The sequence below is a fragment of the Lates calcarifer genome, linkage group LG20 (genome assembly GCF_001640805.2).
Source record: "Lates calcarifer isolate ASB-BC8 linkage group LG20, TLL_Latcal_v3, whole genome shotgun sequence".
In the NCBI taxonomy this organism is placed as follows: Eukaryota; Metazoa; Chordata; class Actinopteri; family Centropomidae; genus Lates; species Lates calcarifer.
Genome location: NC_066852.1, coordinates 4,081,248 through 4,106,665, shown reverse-complemented (window position 1 = coordinate 4,106,665; position 25,418 = coordinate 4,081,248). Strand labels below are relative to the sequence as shown.

At 37.6% G+C, this 25,418-nt stretch overlaps 2 protein-coding genes across 2 annotated transcripts; both read left to right on the top strand.

Annotated features, from left to right (window-relative positions):
• The first annotated feature begins 377 nt into the window (after positions 1-377).
• zpld1a (zona pellucida-like domain containing 1a) lies at positions 378-14,008 on the top strand. Its single transcript, XM_051078544.1, has 10 exons — positions 378-483; positions 889-1,109; positions 1,546-1,727; positions 2,625-2,697; positions 3,166-3,263; positions 8,007-8,087; positions 8,190-8,361; positions 11,393-11,495; positions 12,013-12,063; positions 12,718-14,008. The coding sequence occupies exons 1-10, from the start codon at positions 378-380 to the stop codon at positions 12,879-12,881; spliced, it is 1,251 nt and encodes a 416-aa protein (XP_050934501.1). The 3' UTR covers positions 12,882-14,008.
• A 5,522-nt stretch (positions 14,009-19,530) lies between these two features.
• On the top strand, positions 19,531-24,083 carry si:ch211-103f14.3 (zona pellucida-like domain-containing protein 1). The gene is made up of 11 exons (XM_018691022.2): positions 19,531-19,536; positions 19,617-19,728; positions 20,023-20,243; positions 20,350-20,534; positions 21,239-21,311; positions 21,764-21,861; positions 22,059-22,139; positions 22,210-22,378; positions 22,475-22,574; positions 23,669-23,689; positions 23,926-24,083. Exons 1-11 carry the CDS (start codon positions 19,531-19,533, stop codon positions 24,048-24,050), a joined length of 1,191 nt encoding a protein of 396 aa, XP_018546538.1. The 3' UTR covers positions 24,051-24,083.
• The last annotated feature ends 1,335 nt before the right edge of the window (positions 24,084-25,418 follow it).

Genomic DNA, 25,418 nt, shown 5'->3' with positions numbered 1-25,418 from the left:
GACAATGACGTGTGCACACAGAGATAAGCCATTATACTTTATAAAAATGATTGCAGTTATCATTGCATCATCCAGCATAATTTCTCAGCACTTTGATACCAAAGCTGCAGGTGTTCAAATATAATTCAATGTGATATTTGTCTGCTTTGATTCTGTTTAGCAGGCATTTGAAATATCACTGAACTCTTCTGGGGAAATCTTCCCCCGTCACATTAGCACATTTGCAGAAGAATATCATGGGTTTTTCTTGGCAAAATAATTAAATATATGATGGATTTCATTTTCTGTTTTCCCACTTCTCAAAGCTTATAAGTGACAGATGAACTGCATTGAATGGATTTCTTACATTCAGTTCTTGCTTTGTTTCAGGTGCTGAAATGGAACATATATATTTGATTCTTTTACTGTTAAGCACAGTGTTATCAGCTGGAGCTCAGTTCAATGGATACAATTGTGATGCAAACTTTCACAGCCGCTTTCCCGGTGAGGAGCTTAAAGAAACTGACACAGATTTACACTTTTTGTCTCTGAATTACAGGGTGGAAATTATATATGAATATCTTATTGAGGGAAAGAGTGCCTCAGATTAGACACATATTCCAAAGAGGAGATAATAATTTTATTTCCATGCACCAGTTCATAACTGAGTATGATTTGAATAAAAATTTGGTTCTAGAGTGTAACCCCAGATCTGCACTAAATTAATAAATTAAATGTCCTAAAACATAATTTCACTGAGACACAGTTTTAGAAATAAAACCTAATGTGACCTCATAACTCACTCAGATTAAAGATTAGTAATTTCTCTAAAAGTCTATAAGAGAAAATGACCTTGGGACGCATTTTACTGCACCTGTATCCACCTGTCTTTGTGTGTGTCTCCTGCAGCGGAGAGGGACATCAGTGTGTACTGTGGGGTGCAGACCATCACCCTCAAAATCAACTTTTGCCCTGTTCTCTTCTCTGGCTACACTGACACTGACCTGGCCCTCAATGGTCGCCATGGAGATGCCCACTGCCGCGGATTCATCAATAACAACACCTTTCCCACTGTTGTAATCTTTAGTATCAGCCTGGCATCACTTGAGTCCTGTGGGAATTCCCTGGTGGTAAGAATAACTGAAGTGGTAGAAATAATTGTTTCACTCATTTTACAATACTGTAAAAGTTTACTGACAAATACAGGCAGAAGTACAAGTACGAGCTGAAGCTGAAAACTTTAAAAGCAGCAAAAAGGCTCCCAGCAATTCCTAGTAAAAAATCTGATGTGTCTTTTACTTTAGCAGGCTGTCTCAGGGCTGCTGTGGAATCCTAGAGGCCCTGTCAGGATGATTAGTGAAAAAACAATTCTTAAAACAGTTTAAGGGGAGTTTGAAGTGAATCTTTGCTGAGCAAGCTGTCACTCACACATATTTTGCTCCAATTTTGAGCTGGATAGCGCTGGACATTTCCTGATATCAACCCCTGTGCCCACAGTAAGCTAATGGTGGTCGGTTTACGAGTCAGAAAGAGGATTGTTACTCACACTGATGTTGTTCACTGCAGGTCTCCACGGCTCAAGGACCCAATGCTTACGGTAACATGTCACTGGTGCAGATTGGGAACATATCAGGGTATATTGACACGCCTGACCCCCCAACCATCATCAGCTACCTGCCAGGTCTGCTGTACAAGTTCAGCTGCAGTTACCCGCTGGAATACCTGGTCAACAACACACAGCTTGCCTCGTAAGACTCACTTATATGATCATTTCCACTTTTAACTTGGTTTGAAAGTGCTTTAGTGGGGGACTACAGAGAGCCAGCAAGCCTTAAGATGAAATTGGTAGAACTACATGTTGATGCTCTTAGTTTTAGAAATCTTGCACTATAGTCTGCCCAACATGTGGGGCTAGGTAAAATTTTGGAGCGACATTTTGACAACTAATTCTACAGTATAATGCAATGCAGTGAAAAAGGTGCTGTGATAAAGTCAAATTTTGGTAAGACAAATAATAACAAATGTAAGAAGAATGTAAGAAGAAACACAGCAAATAATTAATGGTGTGCAACACACTACTGAATATCTGTTATTTTGTCTCCCCAGATGGACAAAATATTTTATAAAAGTTTAATACATACAGGGACATCACCACCACAACATGCGGCAAAAAAATAAATAAATAAATAAAATAACCGTGGTGCTGAATCAACATGTCTCTGACAAAAGAATTTAATAATTTTCATTTGATATGTTTTTAATTGTGACTGCCTTCTGTATATAAAATTTCTAAAACCCCCCACTAGACATGATGGGAAAAAAAAAATCACTGTGAGCTAAACTAAATTTGCAAATATTGATATGGAAACAGAGATTTTTGAACAGAATTTCAAGTTGACGATTATAAAACGTTACCTAATCTCGGGACAGTGTGATTCAGCTATGATGTAAAGACGATGTGTATGTCAACCACATATATTAGCAATAAAGCACAGTGAAAGGTTTTAAGGAACAAGTCGGTACTTCTTTATTAATGCTGTGAACATTAGAAAGTAAATTAACATTAGTGCTTAGAGAGTCATTTTCAGACTCAATAAAATATTGTAATGTTCAAAATGTTCTGATTATTTTTATCGTTACTGAAGGTCAGCAGCTGCAATCTCAGTGAAGGACAGCAATGGTACTTTCATCAGCACACTGAACCTCCTGCTTTATAACGTAAGTTCACATCATTCCAGTCTAAATATCTGTTCCTTGCTGCACAAGGGAGCTGAAGCTGTTGTGGTAGAGACAAAGTCATATAGCTATACTTAGTCAGAATGCATCAAAGAGCATGAGAAGCTCTGCAGCTAAGTAGTGTTAAATCTGCACCTTTTACGTCTGTAATTGCAATGATTTCTGAGAATGATGATCCTTGTGCAAAATGGAGAAGATACCAAAAGCTTAGAAACCCCTGTGTGCAGCTCAAGTAGGCAGCAAATTACCTACTAATCCTGTAATTTGAGAAGATTAAACTGAATTTACCCTCAATTCATTTCAAACCTTCCACTAAATTAACTTGTCAATTTGAACCAAACACTAGTAAATAGGCTTATGTGGAAACCAGATGATAGACATGCTGGTATTCACAAAGTGTAGTAAAACTGAAGAAATCACTGCCCAAATTCTTTTGTGGTTTATGTACAGGACTCCTCGTATATTCAGCAGCTGTCCATCCCTATGGCAGGACTGACCCTGAAGACACGGGTGTTTGCAGCTGTAAAAGCCACTAACCTGGACAGGAGGTATTGTGTCAACATCTAGCTGTGTTCCATGTTTATTTTACACCAATGCTACATTTGGTTTCCTGAACTTAGGCAGACTAGTTTATCATTATCACTTTATGTTGTCCATTATCATTTGTCTTATTTTAACCCAAACCCACAGACAGTGTCAAGTGGGGCAGGAAAGTAAAAACGACACATTTGCTACAAGACAAAATGAACACCAACACCACTGATTCATAATTAGGCACGTCCAGATCAAGTGATTATTTTTTATTCTTATTTTTAAGAAAACCAGTGGAAAAAATGGCTACACATGAGTATGAGCTTTGAAATCAGCATGATCTATAAAAACTCTGGAGACTTAGGAGGCATTAGGCTGTTAATTGTGCCCTTTTGCTCACCTGAGTAGGACCCTTTGTGTTCTACAGCCGGCTGCTCCTATTGATGATACATGGCAGGGCTGAACCATGTGAAAGTCTAGGCTGTGTCCCAGAAAGTGGGTTTAGTGAAAACTCTCTTGTTAACCCTGAGACGAGGGGAACTCTGGGTTCTCTGTTTAGAAAAAATGTACGAGAGAGTTTCTCTCTATCTCCTCCTGCTGAGCCTGAAGAGGCTGTCCAACATGGCTCTTCATTTTCTCATTCGTACAGTAAATATCAAAGCACACATTGGAGTGCAGAAGTGTTTTTTTTTCATGTTGGGAGAAGATTAAAATGCTGATTGGACATTAGCTTGTTACCCAAGCTAATCTCTTACATTCAAATATTCCACACAAAGGCTTCATTCTCAGCTCATAATAAAATCCATACAGTGTCAGTCTTTATAGCAGTGTGACTGACTCTGTGGGCCATTTTCTCATCTTCTGCTGCATCAGGAATTTGTCCTCATCAGGTTATAGCTGAATAAATATATTTATACATTGAATCTAACAAACAGTAGGATTTCAGCACACAAATTCTGCTAAAGTCTGTTAAATAGGCTAATGCGGTCTACTAATGCTAATGCGGTGGACTCTGCTGAGTAAAAAGTAATAGTGTTAACTTATTGACTCTTTTCTTCAACTCAGGCTCTTTGGCTGCTGGTGCTCTTGTTTTTTAAAGATAAATGTGCACTAATGTCACACATTAATATTTCTGGCTCCACTGGATTAAAATGGAGGGTCTGCTCTTTATTTACCTGTTGCCAAAGTGAATGGCAGTATCAGCGCTCCATGATGGCTTTTTTTCATTCACCAGGGGCATGTTCAGTCTCAAAACAACGTATATTGTTTTGCTATGGTTTCTGGGCTGAATGATATGTTTCCTTTAAATTATGTGAAATGGACTTAGAGGTATGTTTTCTCATTTGATTGTGTCAGAGGTTTTACTCAATCAGCAGTAACAAATCACCATATTAAAAAGGAAGTGTACGTGTGAAACACAACAGGGTCTTAAACACATCACCTTTTGTGAAAAAAAAAGATTTTGCTGCGTTTTGTCCAGGCTGAACATGCCCCCGTCATGTATTTAACTCAGAGTGACCATCCTCAGAGTTGACTGAACTAACACTGTCCAGCTGTTCTGGAACTGAAAACTCTGTTTACAGTCTCTGTTCAGGGTTAGGCTCAGAGTTTGTCAAACCTGTTCTCTAGAACAGGCCTCAGGGGCCTGTACTATAAAGCATGATTTGGGGTCAGTGAAGTAACTTATGGTTTAACCCTGGGTTTTCAGGTTTATGATGGTGGTTCACTTCTTACAGGGGTAAATCCCCATGGTAATTTATGTTGCACATCTTTCATCTTTTTTTTTACATGAGAGAAATGGATTCTGATTGGAGGGAATGACTTCACTGTGTCACCTTATTGGGCCATATGTTGCAAGTGTGATACATTTGAGTTGTGCACATGCAGAATGTATTCATCGCCTTGTGTTACTTTGCTACGGGTACTTTTATATACAGTGCTATGAAAAAGTATTTGCTCCCCTGCAGATTTCTTCTGCTCTTGCTTTTTTGTCTGTGATTAACCACGTTTTTTGGAAAGCTGAGTTAAATTTCACTGTAGAATCAAGTTATCACTTAAATAGAAGCTGTCTGACAACATGAAGTAGGCTAAAAGATCTCAAAAAGCAAAACATCATGCCCCGATCTAAAGAAATTCAAGAACACATAAGAAACAAAGTCATTGACATCAGTCTGGAAAGGGTTACAAAGCCATTTCTAAGGCTTTGGGACTCCAGTGAACCACAGTAAGAGCCATTATCTACAAATGGAGAAAACCTGGAACAGTGGTGAACATTCCTAGGAGTGGCCGGCCTACCAAAATTACTCCAACAGCACATTGACGACTCATCCAGGAGGTCACAGAACCCAGAACAACATCAACAAAGCACTGCAGGCCTCACTTGCTTTAGTTAAGGGTAAGACTGGGCAAAAATGAAATCCATGGGAGAGTTCCAAGGAGAAAACCACTGCTGACATAAAAGAACACAAAGGTCTGTCTCACATTTGCCAAAAAACATCTTGATAATCCCCAAGACTTTTGGAAAAATATTCTGTGGACTGACGAGACAAAAGTGGAACTTTTTGGAAAGTGTGTCCTGTTACATCCGACACAGCATTTCAGGAAAAGAACATTATACTGACAGTCGAACATGGTGGTGGTAGTGTCTGGGGCTGCTTTGCTGTTTCAGGACCTGGACGACTTGTCGTAATTGATGGAACCATGAATTCTGCGCTCTACCAGAAAATCCTAAAGGAGAATGTCCAACTTGGGTTATGCAGCAGGACAATGATCCGAAGTCCACCTCTGAATGGCTTAAAAAAACAAAATGAAGGTTTTGGAGTGGCCTAGTTAAAGTCCCTACTTAATGCTTGAAAACCCACCAATGTGACTGAATTAAAACAATTCTGCAAAGAAGAGTGGGTCAAAATTCTTCCACAGCAACGTGAAAGACTCACTGCCAGTTATTGCAAACGCTTGATTGCAGTTGTTGCCGCCAAGGTTGGCACAACCAGTTATTAGGCTTAGGTGGCAATTACTTTTTCACATAGGGCCAGGTTGGTTTGGATAGGTTTTTGTTCCTTAATAAATGAAATCATCATTCAAAAACTGCATTTTGTATCTACTCAGATTATCTTTGTCTGATATCCAAATTTATTTGATGATCTGAAACATGTAAGTGTGACAAAAAAAACAAAAACAAGAAATCTGAAAGGGGGCAAATACTTTTTCACAGCACTGTGTATGCTGTGGGTAATGCAGAGGGGCAACCTGTATTATTGCAGAGGACACAGCATGAGTTCAGTCCTGTGGAGGAGGGCCCCTTCCTGTCTTCATTGCTTTTTTTCCCCCTGTTGACTGCAAGCAATGTAAAAACATTTCACTGTAATTTCTTATACAGATTTTTCATTCACTCTCACATCTGTTTGAAGACACCAGGGTTGCAGCTGAGAGAATGACTACAATTGTCATGCAGATCATCAGAATACATCTTAAGCAACACATTTCAAAGCTGTCCTTCCTGCATTTGGCAGCTGCAACTGTGTTGCTTTTGGGCTGGATTATATAAACTTAATTGTATTTGTTTAGTGTTATAGTTGCTCTGAGTTTGTAAAATATGCCACTCTACTGCCAGTGGACATTCCATGTTTGCATTTGGTCATATGCTGCAAACACTGCCCCTTTTTATGTGAATGTGTAGGGTTGACATACTGAGTTGCACCCCTCACATTCTAATAATAATCACAGCAAAATGAACAGAAAAAAATACTATGACCACTATGTTTTCCCTGTGTGTCTTATTAATGTTATTTTCTCTAAATCAAGCAGCAACACATTTCTGGGAAATCACAGAAGCAGCAACTAAACTTAGCCCATGCTCATCTCCAGCCCTGTCTACTGGCAACCAATCCAGGGTGTACCCTGCCTCTTGCCCAGTGTTAGCTGGGATTGTTTCCAGTTAATGGATAGATGAATGAAACTGAAATTGAAATGACATTTTTCTTAATTATTTAATTAATTCTTTATTAATCTACACTCAATTATCCATAAAGACAATGAGGATCAATGAGAATGAGGAAACAGACAATGAGGAAAAATCACAAATTCTTATTTACAAAAGTATTCAGATGCTTTGCTGTGCATCCTGATTGCTTTAATTATTCTTAAAATGTATCTAGAATTTGAGTCCTGCTGAAATCCAAGTGTGCAAACCTTGTAGAGACTTACTGACAAAGACTCATAGATGTTATTACTGCTAAAGGGGCTACAAAGTAGTGAATTAAGGGTCTGAATATTTTTGTAAGTAAGAGATTTTGTCTTTGATTTTAATGAATTTGCAAAAAATCCCAGTCCTTTTCATTTTATCATTATGGGTTATTGAGTGTAGATTAATGAGCAAAAATGTTATCCATTTATCCAATTATACTGACAACAGAATAGTGCAAAAAGTAAAGGGATCTGAACTGAAGCCATGGTGTATATATTGCTTCTTGCACTAGAAAAATATTGCCAGGGGACATAATACAGGCAACCACTACATTTCCTTACAAAATGTGACTGGGAAAACAAAGCAGTAGTATATACATGTAATTTCTAGGTTGTAATGCCATGATAATTCTATTTCTTGAAAACACAGAGGTAATTTTGGTGGCAATCTTCACCTACACGGAGAGGAGATTAATATGCCACCAAAATGTATGATTATCCATTTACATCTACATGACTAGATTTGCATTTTAAGTCCCTGAACTCTGGATTTACTATTCCTTAATGTTAAATAGATGGAATGTTCTAATGGACTACTGTTACACCACGCCCTCTGGAAATCCTAATGATGACCTCCGCTATGATCTTTTCTTTAGGTAACTCAAATTTGAAAAACAGATTTGTGATTTTGTTTAGTTTTGGTGTTTCTCTTGCTCTCCTTTCTAATAATCCTTTCTAATTTTCCTTCCCTGGCCCAGCTGTGAAAAAGACCCCCAGACCACTGTCTTCGAGAATGGGAAGAGCCAAATGGGCCGCTTTGCCTTTGAAGTATTCCGATTTGTAAAGCACAAAAACCAGAAGATGTCCACTGTTTTCCTGCACTGTGTCACCAAGCTCTGTCGAGCGGATGACTGTCCGATGCTCATGCCAGTGAGAATAACTCAGTGCACTTACAGACCTAACTAGGCAAACCATCAGGATAAAATGCAAAACACATATTTTGTCAGTAGCTCTCTTACAGTTGTGCTTGAAAGTTTGTGAACCCGAATTTTCTATATTTCTTCATAAATAGGATCGAAAACATCATAGGATTTTCACACAAGTCTTAAGAGTAGATAAAGAGAACACAATTAAACAAATGAGACAAAAGTAGTATGCTTGATCATTTATTCTTTAAGGAAAATGATACAATATTACCTATCTGTGACTGGCATAAGTATGTGAACCTTTGCTTTTAGTATCTGGTGTGACCCTCTTGTGCAGCAATAACTGCAACTAAACCTTTCCAGTAACTGTTGATCATTCCTGCACATCAGCTTGGAGAAATTTTAGCCCATTCCTCCAAACAGAACAGCTTCTAAAACATTCTTCTATAACTATTGTTTGGTAGAACAACTTGTGTGCTTAAGTTCATTGTCTTGCTGCATGACCCACTCTCTTGAGATTCAGTTCACGAACAGATGTCCTGACATTTTCCTTTAGAGTTCACTGGTATAATTCAGAATTCACTGTTACAGCAATGATGGCAAGCCGTCCTGCTTGTTTCACAGATGGGATAAGGCTCTTAAGTTGGAATGCAGTGTTTTCCTTTCTTCAAACATAATGCTTCTCATTTAAACCACAAAGTTCTATTTTCATTTCATGCACCCGTAAAACATTTTTCCAGTAACCTTCTGGCTTGTCCATGTGATCTTTAGCAAACTGCAGATGGGCAGCATTGTTCTGTTTAGAGAACAGTGGCTTTCTCCTTGCAACCCTGCCATACACACCACCGTTCAGTCTTTTCCTTATGGTAGACTCAAGAACATTAACATTTGCCAATGTGAGAGAGGTCTTTAGTTGCTAAGAAATTACCCTAGATTCTTTTGTGACCTCATCAACTATCAAACACATTGCTCTTGTCATGATCTTTGTTGGTCAACCACTCCTGGTGAGGATAACAGTGGTCTTGAACTTCCTCCATTTGAATACATCTGTCTGACTGTGGATTGGTGGGGTCCAAACTTTTTAGATATGGTTTTGTAACCTTTTCCAACCTAATAAGTGTCAACAACTCCTTTTCTTTCCTCAGAAATCTCCTTTATTTGTGCCATGATACACCTCCATAAAGGTGTTGTGAAGATGAGAGTTTGCTAGATAGATTTTTTAAAATAAAACAGGGCATCCAGTCACATCTGATTGTTACCCAATTGATTGAAAACACCTGACTCCATTTGCACCCTCAAATTAACTGCTAATCCTAGAGGTTCACATACTTTTGCCTTTTACAGATACATAACACTAGGTCATTTTCCTCAGTAAATAAATGATTAAGCAAGTCTCATTTGTTTAATTGGATTCTCTTAATCTACTTTTAGGACTTAGGAAATCCGATGATGTTTTCTGTCATATATATATGGAGAAACAGAGAAAATCCGAAGGGTTCACAAACTTTCAGGCACCACTGTAAATCCATCTACAACTTCATTTCATGAGGTAGACACAAAACTCCAGATTTCACTTATATTTGTTGTTCAGCTCTCACATATTGAGTATTTTTATTTCCTGTAACTTAATACTTCTACTCCACTACATTTTAGAATATTGTACTTTTTAATTATTCATCTGATACTACTTATTATTGAGGTACTGATTTTGTTGCAGATTAAGATATAACACATAAAACATTTTACCATCTCATTAAAAATAATGTATTTTTTATTTTTTTAGAAATTAAACTGCCAAACAGTATTTAAAAGCATTAGCTCCACCTTGACCAGCTACTATTAAAATTATTTTTAAACAATAAAAACATAGATTCACATTATTTCAATCCTTCAAATAATAGCCAGGTGCCCATATAAATGATGAAACATGTTTTGCTAGCTGTTATTATTCCTCCTTTTCATACTGATCCTGCTTAAAGCAATTTCAGTATAAATGATGCTGGACAAAATCCTTACACTACACTCCAAAACTTAAACTAATGTGAGGCTTCAGCAATCTGAAGTTCAATCTTTAGTTTTAGCACCAAATTACTTCTTTGTGTTTCTGTCCTTCTACCACAGCTCAGGTTCACTGTCCAGGAAAACAAACAGTAAGAATTCTGTACTAAAAAGACAGTAACTTTGGAAGACACACAATTGATCTGTGGAAGCACATTATGAAGGGAATACAACAAGCAATCCAACAAGTCCTCCACTCTAAACAACCATGTAAGTCATTTGTCCCTACCCTCAAATACAACCCACAGGACTGTACCTTTATCAACATGATCATGATTATATATTAAGGCTGTGGAATGGTCACAGTACATATTTAGTGTTTTGGATTTACGTTGAAATGATACTGCGAGACAATCCGACCACTGAATGGTTCAACTTGAGCAGCAGTTCCCCGGTTTGACACGGGTGACTGGGCAATTTACTGTGTATCATTCCCCTGCTCTCTCTGCCCACTGTTTCCTGTCAAACATCACGTCAACTATCAGATAAAGACAAAAGTATATGAAGTGGGGTGGGGGATTCTGTGTTGCAATAAGCTGCTGCAGACACGACCAGTGGGCTTGTTTTTTATAGGTTGGTCTCAGCAAAACCTGTTTCATTGTACATTTGGGCACCTGACTATTGAAAAGTTGAAAAGTCAGAGCAGTTGCATAATACAACATGTGATCAGATTCTGTTTCTCTATCTTCAGTCATTATACTCTCTGTAAAGGACACAGCACTGTTCCCTCATTCCTATCTTATTTTTTTCTTACAAATCATTAAATATGAATAATTTATAGAGTAGAACATGATTCAAATCACAATGAGACACCCAATATTTACTATTTAAAATCAAAACACACATTCACAGACAACATGTTATGAGTCACATAAACTGTCCAGGTCATGTGTCTTGTGAATAACACATCATGTAAAAGTGGCAGCATCAGGGAGGGTTCCATTCTGCCACCATATCTCTCTGCCATTTTTTCATAGATCTGCGGAAGCAGGAAAAAGAGAGACGTCTCAGAGGGAAAAAAAACAAACAAAGCATCTGGAAATGCTGTCCTGACTGCCGGGCCTATCATCACTCGGATTGGTATAGTTTGATAAGTCTCCTCCTCTTCAGTTATTCCCTCTCCTCAGAGTCTGTTTTCCACCAATCAACCTCCTCCTCCTGACTTTATCCAAACAGCACTGTCACTGTCTGAAGAACATTTTCCTCCAACCTAAAACATACCATAGTACTGTACACAATAACATAACACAGCTCTGCTTTGGAGCTGTGTTATGTTATTGTAATTCTTTTACTCTACAATGTTTCTGTTTTTCTGTGATTAACAACAGTTCTTCATCCTGTTTAAATCTGCAATGATTCTCATATATGATAAAAGGTATTTCAATATATCAAACTCGATATTTGACACTGAGATGGTGGCTGATGGTAAAAATTTGTCTGGGTGATCTAGATAGTCAGAGGGAAAAGGCATCCTGTTGATTCACATGCTGTACGAGAAATGACATGCTATTCGACAGTAAGGTATATTGTATGGAATATAGTGTATTGCTGTTACCCTTATATTCCCTTGTACCTTTTTTGTTATTTTCTTTAACAGATGAAACACCAACCAACAACTCTCAACTGGGTAAGCCTTCATATTTTGTCAGTCTGACACTTTTAAATGTGATATTCCTTTTCAATCATATTGAGGGAAAATGTCTCATATGCTCTTCTATTCTGTCTTGTTATCTTGTGATGTTCAATGTGTGGCAGGAGTTAGGTAGTACAATTTTTACCCCACCTTTTCTAATTGCACTTCAGTGGGTTATTTTGCTACACAACAGTACTGAAACAGTTTGAATGGAATGACTGTTGACAACTCCCCCAGAATTGCATTTACACAGGTGGAGAGAGCAAGAGAAATTGATAGCAATTAAGCGTAGTATGAGAGCATGTTATTTATTTGAGAAAAAGCTGTAAATGTAGCATGTCCTGTATATTCTCTATATGTATATTCTTGTCTATTTGACTCTAAAGTCAGTGAAAAGATCAGTATCTCCTTTGTTATGATGGATTTTTCCTTTCCCCTGATTGTTGAATGTTGATGCTCTCAGGCTCTTGCTGTTTTGGATTGCTGAATCATTTTCACTTATCAAACACTAATGTAGCATTAAACATTGTGCAGTTTTTCTCAGGAATAAGAAAAACAAACCATCAAATAAATTGGACTGAGAAATGATCAGTGCATCCGCTGTAGCTCTTACTGTATGGAGGATTTGATTGTTTATTTTTGCTTGTACTGCTTTAGCCCATCTGAAAGCTCCAGTGTTTCAGATGAACACAGTGACAAGCGCACTCATCTCAGGCGTGATCATCTTGGGCATCATGAGCGTTTGTTTCTTCATCTTCTCCCTAACTCTCCTCAAAGGCAAGAGTGCTCCTGTAGGCACCCTGTCTGGAATCCGCAACCCAGCTTTCAACTAAGTACCAGAACTCAACTCACTGCAGACACTGCATCAATGTTATAAGCGAGAGGAAAACAACAGATGTGACACAATGTTTGTGCATGTAGTCATTTTACAGAAGAATAAAGCTAAGTGTGATTTAGATAACTGTTAACAGATCTGTACAATGAGCATTAGTGTAGAAGTAAAGCAGGATTTTTTTATATGTTGTTTTGTGCTTGGTGTTTCAACCATGTGGCAGGTCTGGCCTCAGCCTGCATGTGATCATTCGGCATGCAGCTTTAACACAGACAGTGGAGACACTTTTAATTCAATACCTCTGCTGTATAGCTTTCAGTTGCAGGTAAAGGATTAATTACAAAGCTCACAGATTATCACATTATGACATTCTGTAATCTGCTGGTAAAAGCACTTCCTGCTCAGAGGCTGAAATACAAGAACACCTATAACTTAAGAGCATGAGAATGAATTTGACTGTATGAAATTGAAAGTTAAAACTGTGGTTAAGTGAGCCAACAGAAAGCCTCAGGGTTGGATGTTAAGCTTAAATTCTTGAAATAAAATCTAAGAGTATATTGATATAATAATTGGAATATTGAATTTTTGATTCATTAACATTGCTACATTCTAGGGTAGTAGTTTTATGACCCATCAATTGAAGAGGTCTGTTCCACATAAATATCTAATTCACTCACTCACATCAAATATTCTATGCAATGTGGAGGCCAAAAAAAACCCATTTTCAGTCTACACATTCTCACTCCTAACTCATCACATTAGGGTGCTTGGTCAGCAACCCTTAGAGTCATTTTTCAATGTGTAGGGTACACTACAGCATTATTGATAGTTTTTATGGTTATGTTTAAGCACTCACAGCACTTGGTTAAGGTTAAGGGAAAATTGTGGTGTGGTTTAATACAGAAAAAATTCACAGTGACTTAAACCATAAAGCAGTCTCACCCTGTATAAGTGTTGCAGTTTGCTTGATTCGTGTCATTCAAACAAAACATTGGCAGTCTATCTGACCACCCTACATGTTGAAAAATCATGCTAAATGGGCATCAAGGGCCTTAAAATGTGATGGCAAGAGGTCCTGACCAACAATCTGTATGTGATGAGTTGGAAGTGAGACTGTGTTTGTTTGTTAAGTCTCACTTGTATATGTACCCCCTGTAATTGTGTATAAACTGAAATGTATTCTTAAATTTCTGTTGATGATCTGTAAGTGAAATCTACAAAATGTGTACAATGGCGCATATTGCAAATATTTGTCTTCCACTTGTGTGGTGTCATATTTCTAAAGATACAGTGTGAATTTCTTCTTAAACTTGACTGGAGAAGTTCAGTCAACAAAGGGGAGCTGACAATGAAGTCTGTTCTTTAATCAAAAAAGAAAAAATGAAGATGCAGTTATTTTGCTTGCATTAATCTAGCAAATAATTTATTATCATGATAGAAAAAATGGTTGTTGTGCTTAATAGCAATTTGGCATTGGACTAAATATTTAGTTTCCTTAATAGAGAGACATACTTAATGACTCTGTCATTTTAACTGCAAAGAGCTCTTTGCGTTATCTTCATTATCATCTGATCTTTAAATAAAAAAGACACTGACTTCTATTTTTACCCAAAACGAATGCACAGCAGGTGACAATGCTTTTCTTATCCCTGAGTGAGGCCTCCTCTCAGGCAGTAAACCTGTAGCAGTAAAGGGCAACTGTTGCCTGAGGGGTGAAACCCAGGGAAAAATAATTTCACAAATCACTCACTGCTGTTTGTAAAACTTAATTGCTGGACACTGTATCAACATTTTTATGAACTACTCTCATCAAGATCATTGACATCTGTACAGGACACTGTTGGTAAAATGAAATGGTGGTAAACCTCATTTAAATGTTTTGATTGCCACTACATTCTAAAATAAGCACTCTGAACTCATACCTAGATCACTCTTTAAGTGCCTTCCAAATGGCCCCATGTGACGATAACAAGAATGATTTCATATGAGCTTTACCTAATGGTGTAAAGTTTGGTGGCTTGGTTAAGTTTAGGCAACTAATTTACTGTTAAGCAACTTAATTAAGATTAGGGGAAAACTGTGATCATGTTTTCTGACAGTAAGAAACAGTAAGAAAAAGGATTCAAGCAGGAGTCTCCTTTGTAAATATCATACAGTTTGTATCCTCAACCATACACACCAACCTCCCTCTGAAGAGCTATAAGAAAATCATGCTATTTCTGCTTTAACTTCTCAGAGACAAGAGTCATTATTTGCACAACAAATGGTTTGGTGGAAGCATTTTACCCAACATCTAATCCTAAATCTAACTATACTGAAGCCAGACAAATTTATCTTAAACAATGAATAGTCTCCATTTAATATATTTCTCATTGGCATGTTACTTAATCCACCTTCGAGTGTGTTTTGCATCACATTACCAATTATGTCAAAATTCATTTGTAGTGAACAGTATCCAATAAGAATTAGATACACAATATCATATTATTATTCTCTTATGATCAAAGAATTAACAGTTGGTTTCAGAAAAAGGATTAATGTATTCTCACTGCAATTAAGAAAAACATGGTGTCACCTCCTAGGCTACTTTGTTTTTCATTGGCACAGCATATAAAGACTATGCAGAGATTTAGACTAATAGGCATACACTAGGAGTGCCCTGGTGGCCTTGGGGTTAAGGTAGTGACCACAGACCCAACTTCTTAATGTCTAGCTGGGGACCTTCATTCCTCATCTCTCTCTCTCTCTCTCTCTCTCTCTCTCTTCATCTCTCATCATATTCAGACTCTTTTCTCTGACATTTACTTAGCTCAGGTGCCTCCCAATTCTCTGAATCAGAGATCCCATCTGGAGATGGGAGAAACTTCCAGAGGGACAAGCATCATGTACAGTTTCCTCCAGACATGATGCTTAGAATTGAGGCCAAACTGTTCAATCTTAGTTATATCAGACCAGAGAATCTTGTTTCTCACAGTCTGATGGGCCTTTAGTTGCTGTTGTGCAAACTATGATGTAAAATGTAAAAATAATTCAGCATAAGGCTGCAACATAACAAAATGTAAAAAAAAAAAAAAAAATGAGGGGTTCTGAATATTTTCAGAAAACACTGTATTTTGCAGTGCTGTGTAAACAGTTTAAAAACATGACAAAAGCTCGGCCACAAAAATTTGTAATGATACAGTCATATCAAAAAAAAAAAAAACTGAAAAAGAAAAAACTCTTCAACATCAAGAAGTGGAGAAATCAAGCCAACCATTTGAATCTATCTATTCCAAATATAAATCAGAAAACTGAATCAGCTGCCTATGAAATAACACCATAACAGAGATTTTTGTGGTGTCTTATTTGCTCTGCTTCAATTTTGAAATTTCAATAAACATACACAAAGAAATTAAATATAATACCCTCGCAGATCTGAAATAATCTGGTGGTATTTCTTGTGAAATCATACAGTATTGATATTTTTCAATTTGCGAAACTTGTCTCAGCTTCACATTTTTGTTGAACATTGCATGTGTAATTTAGGCCCAGGGGGAGAATGGTTTTAGATTCTGTTTTGAACATCCTCCCTTTGTTGTGTATAAGGTAACTCATCTCCACCATGTTCTTTATACATATGATATATCAAGTTCCTCCATGAAATTTCAAAGGTTATATAAGTACTGTGTTTACAACATATCTGTTTGAAATTTCTGTGAAACAGTAAAATCTTTTTGAGAAGCAGAATGTGTGTGCCTTGGAAGTCCGTCCTCCCACCACCACCACCAGTTTAAGAATGTATGAATGGATTTTCATGAAATTTGGTGATGACAGGCAACCCTGTCTCCTAAAAATTACATGTTTGTATGACTTAACTGCAACAGCTAATTCATTTTGTAGGAAACATAATTGCGAAATATTGTTAATTTACCTATTTGGTAAATTAATGTATCATTACATATTTATTTTCCACCAAAATATCTTATCTTGCAGCACAATATTCACTTATAACTAACTAGTAACACAAGTGTTCATGGAGATTGTGCTGTAGGAGTTCATTAAGGTTTGTTTTCATAATTTGAGAGAGTCAGAAAATAACTTCACAATTCAGAACAGTCACAGGATAACTTCTGGGCAAGTCATCTGCAAATTACAGGCTGTCTTCAGGTGGTGGGCAGAATGTGTGTGCCTTGGAGGTACATTATTATATACAACTTTGTCAAAACCACGAGACCAGTAGCAGGGTAATGGTCTTATATTGATCAGCAATCTCTAACGCTGGAGAGGAGGAATAAGCTAACCAGAACCACCTTCTTTCTCTAACCTTAACCAGAGGGCTGTTGTTGCCTAAATGTAGCCACAGATAGGACTGTGAATACACACTTAATATATAATAAAGTTATATGTGACAAAAGAATTTCAGAGAAGCCCCCATTCTGATAAAATAATTCAAATTTGCATTTTGGATCATGTGAAAAATGTCTTTGCTCAGGCTGTACTGAGCAACCTTAATCTCAATAAAAGTCAGACATGTTTCATGTTCCATTTATATGAAGGAAAATGTGAAAAGATGCACTGAGTAATTTGACCCTCAATTTCTGTTGTTGAAGATAATAGGTGGGTGTAGCTCATATGTGTGTAGCGCTTATGTTAGTGACCCTACCAGCAGATAGGTCAAACCAATTCAGTGTCCTGTTCTTCTGTGGCCCCATGAGGACTGCTGTCACTGCATGTTCTGTAAAATATTGGATATTTTTATTAACCTGACTGTATAGTTAAAACCATGAATGTTATTATATTTATTCAGTTACTCCAACAGAATAAAAGTCCACTAAATCTACAAATAACATCACAGCTGAATAATGTTCATATTGTCTTAACTTTCTCTCATATGTTTGAAATACCAGACTTCACTTAGTCAGCCATCAACTAAAGAGAATACTCTTAATTGGTGTAGTGACTGTGGTGTATTAGAACTTGTGAAGTGATCTAATCCAACAAATGATGTGTCCAGATTGCTGAAGAAAAGTCAGTTTATACAGAACAGCAACATGTAATACCATTCTTGGTCGTCTACCTTCCATTCTTGCTGTCTCCACATTGTTTGATTGTTCATCTGACACATATGTGATGGAACATATGGCAATCCAGTTGTCTGCAAAGGCAGCATAATGGCTTGTGTTTTACTTGCGCTTTACACATGTCATTGGAAGCATTACAAACTCAACGCAAAAGTCAGTTTCTTCTGATACCAGCTCTCATACGTACTTGCTGTCATCAACACTACTTTTGTCTCCTGGGCATTTCTCTCTGCCACTGTCATGTTACAACATATGTACAAGTTGGCTGGAGTTATTTTGATTGAAATTATTTTCAGAACATATAAGAAATCTCAAATTATGAAAGCAAACCTTAATGTATTTCTATAGAGCAATCTCAGTGAATATTAACATTCATGTAACATTCAAAGACACTCAAGTCACTGGAATTCCTTTCCCTTTATTATTCCTTTGTTGTTTTTCTTTGTTAGACAGACAGGAAAAACTGTCTGTCTCATCTCCCAATACCTGTCTCCTTAGTTTATATTAAATTAAACTGCAACAACAAATATGTTGTGTAGGAAACAAAATTATCATCATGATCATCAAGTAATGTCTGATTTTTGTGGGTGGACATACAACAAAGGTCCCCAGCTGGAGTAACACAAATACAGTATCAAGTACAAGCGTCAAGTGACATGTGTCCCAGATCACTAGGTCTTCATGCAGCATACTTTCCTCTGTTACCGCCGCATGAAGACCTACTTACTTTGGAGATACAAGCACTGTACCACTCATACCAGTAACCCTGGTTAAAAGACCCTGCTTACTTTGTATGACTGATTGTAAAATCAAACAGTGGTGGACATCCTCCACCCTGACAATGTCAACAGCTTTACAGCCTTGACATATGGTCTCTCAGTTGTGGTGGTGTCACTGACGGAAAACAACAAACAATGAGTCCATAGCAGTTGTTAGTGACATGGAGCAACAGTCAGTCAACATTAGTTTTCATTAAGGGTTAATAATCTCAGAATTAAATCCTGCAGTCTGTGTTGAGCATAAATGCAACATTTTAATTTAACTTTGTGTTACTCTTATTCCAGTGCAAGATATTGGTGAACCACCAGTTAGAGGTCCATAAAGATTCTTCCAACGAATGTAAAGTGCAGCTCTCTGTGGAACATGGAATTATCCTACAGAATCTTCTTTGGGTCATGATAAGGGATAATGCCATTATTGTTAATACACAGACTCTCACCTAAAAAGGTCATTCAAGTATTGAGTTTGATCCCCAGGGATTTAACACTTACCTCATTAAGTCTCATGTTAGCATTCCGAGGGAATCTGTATCTTACAGAAACTATTATTTCTGGTCCCTCATAAAGAGTCTCTCTGTGTAGGGTTTCACTAATTCTTTTGTACAGGGATTTCCATGGCCCATACCTTAATACCCTTAAGGTATGGTCCATGGAAATCCCTGTACAAAAGAACTGTTCCCACACTGAGAAGTTAAAGTAGACACACCAAACTACATTGACCTTGTTTCTGTCCAATCCTAAGAAAGAGTCGTAGTCATATATAAGAATCTCCAACAACTCTATACAGTGTTCAAAGCAGAGAAAGTGGACAATGATGGTGAGTAAGTTAATAATAATAAAATTATTGTACAGAAACTTAAGTGTCTTTTAATTCATACCTATATCTTCTTATTACAGGTGTGTCCATACCAAGGAAGGAAAAAAATGAACCTTCCTAGCTTTCTCATTTTGGTAACAATGGTGGCGAAAAGCAGTCAATTAACATGCCAAAGCAGCTTTCGACGTCCAGGTACAGTATGCCTGTTTCAGCTTTTTCTGATGTGTTTATCTTACTTCTCAACTTACTATGCAGGTCATGAGAAGACATTTATGTTCTCCTCCATGATTTATGTCAAATATTTAATTTTGACCTTAGGAACTCTAAAAGGAATGCACACAGGTGTAAACAGCAACACAAGAAAATTGAAATAGCACATTTAGAACTTGTTTTTTTTCCTTCCAGACATGAAATGTGATTGTGACCGAATAAGATTTCAAGTGACAATTGCAAAGAAAGCTATGTGATGTACCTTTCACTCTTCAGAATATACTGACATCTCAGTTGAATGCGGCACTTCCTCAATTAGCCTGGCTATCCTAATCTGCCCTGTCGTCTACACTGGCTACAACGAGTCTCTTCTCATCCTCAACCATATATTTGACAAGCCAGAGTGTAAAGGAACCTTGGATGAATCGGTCACCCCACCTGTTGTCAGGTTCACCTTTCCCCTCAACATGACCAATGCTTGTGGCAGCACATTTGTGGTTAGTAGAGGTTGGAGGAGGGGTAAAATGGGGGAGAATGCATAATGTCAAATCATGCTCTCTTTTTTTTCTCTGTGCTTGACTCTACCATTAATGTTGCCTCCAGACCACCAGTGCAGCTGGCACGGGGATCTTTGCTGACTTCTCCAACATTCAGACAGTTAATGTCAGTGGTGTCGTGCGCTCTTATGATCCAACCACGGGAGTAGTCACCTACAATGCTGAGCTCAAATATTATTATTCCTGTGCTTACCCTCTGGAATATCTCATCAACAACACCCAGGTGGAAGTGTAAGATTTGTTTGTATCCCTCCAAGGAATTTTTTGAGATATTTACCTTACATAACCAGACATGTTGTTCCATGAGGAAAGTGACAGTAACCATTTAACCATTCTCACTGTAGCTCACTGAAGTTGTGCTTCATAAGAAATTTTACCAACAACTTACTGCTGTTTTTCCAACTTACTGCTATTTTCAAGCAAAAATCTAGATGCCCCTTTTCTTTTTTGAGTGTGGTTTAAAAGCATATTAAATATGTAATATCAAGGTAGGCTTAATCCCTGGTTGTGTATATGAGCAAGCCATAGCTCTTGTTAAAAAAGTAGGGAAATAGACAATCCACACATAAAAGCTGGTTATTTTACTACTATAGCAAAGAAAATTGATAACAACACTTCCTCCTTTTGTTTACATGGATATGACACAGCACAAATAGGAAAAAGCTGCAAAGTTCTTCAAAAACCAATGTATTTTTTATGTCTCACTGTTGTGGCCACTAACACAACTGTAACCCAGTGTGTGATACTTGCCTGTGTTGATATACATCTGTCCTGATCAAATTCTCTCAGAAAATAGGATTGGTTGGATTTTCAAACTGTAGCTAAGAGTAGCTGATTCTCCCCTGTTGGTGGAAATAATCCTCTGGTGTACAGTAACAAGTGGAATGCAGCTAGATGTCTTTCATTCAGCTAACTCTGCTGCTTTTCCCATCTAGGTCAGCATCTTCCATTGCAGTGAGGGACAACAATGGAAGCTTCATCAGTACTTTGAGCATGGAACTCTTCAGTGTAAGTTGAGACAAGATACCCTGTTTGTTAGGGTGATGGTTGTAAAGTCTGTCTAACACTGCTTTGATTCATTAAAACTGTTGTTTGTTTTGTTCGTCTTGTTCTATCTGCAATTTCCCAGTGTAACTGATTATATCTACATTTAAGAAGTTGCATTTCTTGTTGTTTAATATTTATAGAATCCAGTGAATTTTGTTGCAGATGTTAAAAAGAGTGGCATTCATGAAAAATATTATACTGTGAAATCTAAGTGCAAACATTAAGTGTAAAAGACATGTAGTTAATTCTGGCTCATCTATTCAATTCAGATGAATTCAATTCACTTTAGTTCAGATTAAATCTAGAATAAAGCTCGCCAGAATCAGCCAATGAGGCCTGACAAGCTTCCCAAATAAACAAAATGGGAGGAATAATCAGTATTTACAGCTAGACAACTAAGTTTCTGTTTACAGGATGTCAACTACACTACTCCTCTGGTCATACCTCCACTGGGATTAGAATTGAGGACCAATGTCTATGTCCAGGTCCAAGCAGCCAACCTGACTGATCAGTAAGAGCATCCATTCACTGACTCTGGTCTTGTGTGTACAACTAGAGATATCACAAATTTCATGGAACATTTTCTTTACCAGAATCTCAGATGTTCCCACTCCAGGGACAAAATGAATGAATATAAAATAAGTACATGGTCTTAAATGTAAAGTATTGTAATACCGCCTCTGATGCCCCTTGTTCTTCTCCCACCAGGTATCACGTTCTCATGGACCGATGCTATGCTTCCATCTCTCCTCATCCCACAAACTCCACTTTCTTCAACCTGTTTGTCTCGTAAGTCTTCAAATCTCATTCTAAAGAGATAGTTGATGTTAGGTCAACACTTTTTTGTGATATCAAACAGGTGCTCTAAGGACCAGATGACCACCATGCATGAGAACGGGGACAGTCACCACGCCCGCTTCTCCTTCCCAGCCTTCAGGTTCCTTGAACAGCAGAACCAGACGGTGTCCACTTATTATCTTCACTGTATCACCAGGCTTTGTGAAATCAGCACCTGCAATGATTTTAAGGTGATGAAGGATCAGTAATGAACAATACAATCAGCATGTTTTATCCCAGGGAATTCTTTAGTTAATAAGTTCCATTTTTTCTTCCATCACCTACAGCAATGTAACAACAGGAGGAGAAGGGATGTTCATTCCACTGGTATATCAGAAGCCACCACCCTAACCACAGCTGTGCCTATAGTCACAAGAAATGAGAATTGTAAGTATGACTGTTTGATAGCATCAGACATTCAACATTGATTACAAGGCATTACAGAGCAATCTGTTAAGGCACTAGTCTTTACTGAACCCAAATGCAACAGCAGATTAGTGGTTGAAAGCATAATTTATTGTGACATTGAGTCTGGTAGCACTAGGAGTAGGGCTGAGGAAACAGGATTCCACAAATCCAGGGCAAGTGAGTCTGGTAATGGTTTGATGAGCACAGTTAGGGGGTCAGAGGCAGATTCTGGAGACAGAGGAATCAAATAGGTTTGAACAAGTTTGAACAAGTTTCAAAATATAAGCTGGAAAGAGACTGACTGTTCACTGAGTCATTTACAACTGAATAGACTGAGGATGGAAAGCAGTGGCAACCTGGCGACGGTGCACCTGAGCCCCCTCCTGTAATCAGCAGGAATCAGCAACAGTAAAAAGCTGACAAACACAACCACAGAGAGAGAGAGAGAGAGAGAGAGAGAGAAGGGGAGGCTCAACTACGAAACTGATACAGAGGGACTGATGTGATCAGCAGATCAACAAAAGTAAAATAAAAACAAAAATATATTACAACAGCACTTTGGGTGTTAATGTAAGGTGGTAGGATTAAAAACATGCCATGGACTACATCACAAAGTAGATGCAATTGTAATTAACATACAGGTAATATTAACTGGTAATCATTTAAAGTTTATAACACTGGGCTTCCCTGTTAATCCAGACTTCCTAATTCTGGCTATTCACTCTTCCTAATTCAGACCCATAATATGAAATATAGTGTTATAACAAGGAAATATTGTGTTATTATATCTTGTCTATAAAGCGATTGAAGAGAATCAATTCAAGTAATAAATCTTTAAAGTGCTGAAGGCTTTGGCCTGGGTAACAACCTCTGTCACTGAGTTTCCTAAAGGTGATTTATACCACTACACTTAACTTACTAGCTTACTTACTAGTGTACCTCAAACTTTAACTAAGTCTAACTTAAATGTACAGAAGAAAAGGAGCTACTTTTCTGGTACAGTGTTATTTTTCATAGCTCAGAAATGGTAATTACAAAATACTGATTGCTTTTCTTCTTGGTCTTTCTTTCAGTACTGACATCCAAGGAGGAAGGTATGATATTGTTTCATTCCTTCTGACGTATTTCTTAGTAGTTTATCAAATTATGAAATATATAAATTCCAAATCTAATCCACCTAAGCATTATGACTATGGCAGTGAAATTCTTTACTAATTAGTGAGATTATCAGTTGTATTGCCTCAATGCTATATCTGCCTTATGGTGTGAACAGTGCTTTGTGAATCGAAGTGTGATAACCATGTTTGTACTCTGGTTATGTTGTGAGCAGCTATGTCCAGCAGTGACTCGGACTCCAGGATGGGTCTTGGAATAGCTGTGGGTGTCCTTGCTTTGGCTGTCACTGTGGTTCTAGTTGCAGCAGCCATCCTCTACAGGAGGCTCAGACACTTTTAAAGGGGAGGAGACCTGTCTACACGAGCTAAATTGCTGGACAAATTGGTATAGCAACTTGTGGTGTAGAACTGCGCTCAGCATAACATCTGAAATCACTGTTAATGTGTTTTTTCTCATGTAGCATATGTATGTGCACTTTAGTGGTCTTTTCCCATGGCTGCAGTTATACTAGAAATGTACTCTAGAGACTAATTTGAAGTGTAAAGAACTTCGGTAAAAGAGTAATACTTTGCTTGTCTTAGCAGAATTGTACATTATGATGAAAAGGTTAAATGTTATACACTCATGCGCTTTGGCTTTGGAAAAGCATAAAAGGGTAGTTTGTATTAAGGATAACAAAATTATTTAGGCCCTGTAGAGATATTTTATTAGCAAGCACCAATGTACTAGTACAAATCTATGAAAAAACTGTAATGTATATAGTGTTCTACTGAGTTTTATGAAAGTCAAAATAAATCAGTTCATCATTCATTGTTGTAGGCTCACACAAATGTTACAGTTTTTTACAGTTTGATGTGGAAGATTGTTTTGAGTTTTTAGGGTGAAGCCACTGTTGCATGATTTTAGATTAAGTTACAAAGGAACTGTAGTAAGACAGCAATGTGGGTGTACATAAAACAGAGAATAAAAAGTTAATCATGTTGTCTCCTCCTCTGCCAGCTTCTCTGAAAGTGTATTTTTGGTGTTATATCTTTTATCTTTTATGAAAAACAAGACAAAGAAAAACCCATTTCAGCATTGGCATTGCCATTATTCCACTGCAAATGATGCAGTGCCAGGGAAACTGATTGAATTTGATGAACAACCCCTCCTTTTAAAAGAAATGCATTTTTAATATTATATGAATTGTGGACTTTTCTGAATGGATGAGTATTTGCTACATACATTATATGTGTGGATTAATATAGAAAAAACAAAAACCATATCTTACATTTGCCTGAAGGAAACCCTCCTTCAGAGAAGTGAGTCATCAGTAGTTGGATGATGCAGAATGACAACAGGTTAGGACTCTAGGGTTTGTTCTTGAAGAACTCGTTGAACATGTTGGCCCCTCCATGCTCCTCCATAGTTAGCTCAAGTCCATGCAGCACTTTATGGCTTTAAGTTAGAAATAAAAGTGAGTCAGTGAATCACACTTGGCGCTACAAAGTCAACATGGCATGTTGTATTGTAGGGTATAGATTTAATCAAGGCTCCTTCACACACTCCTTGTGATGTCTGAGATTTCAAACCTTCAGATTTCTGGAAATTCTTACTGTGGTGAGCGATGCAACACAACAGTACTAAGTTAGGAGTGTTTTACATAGGCCAACAGTCTAGCACTATACCACAGATGTGACATGAAAAATGCTGGAAATTTATAAAGTG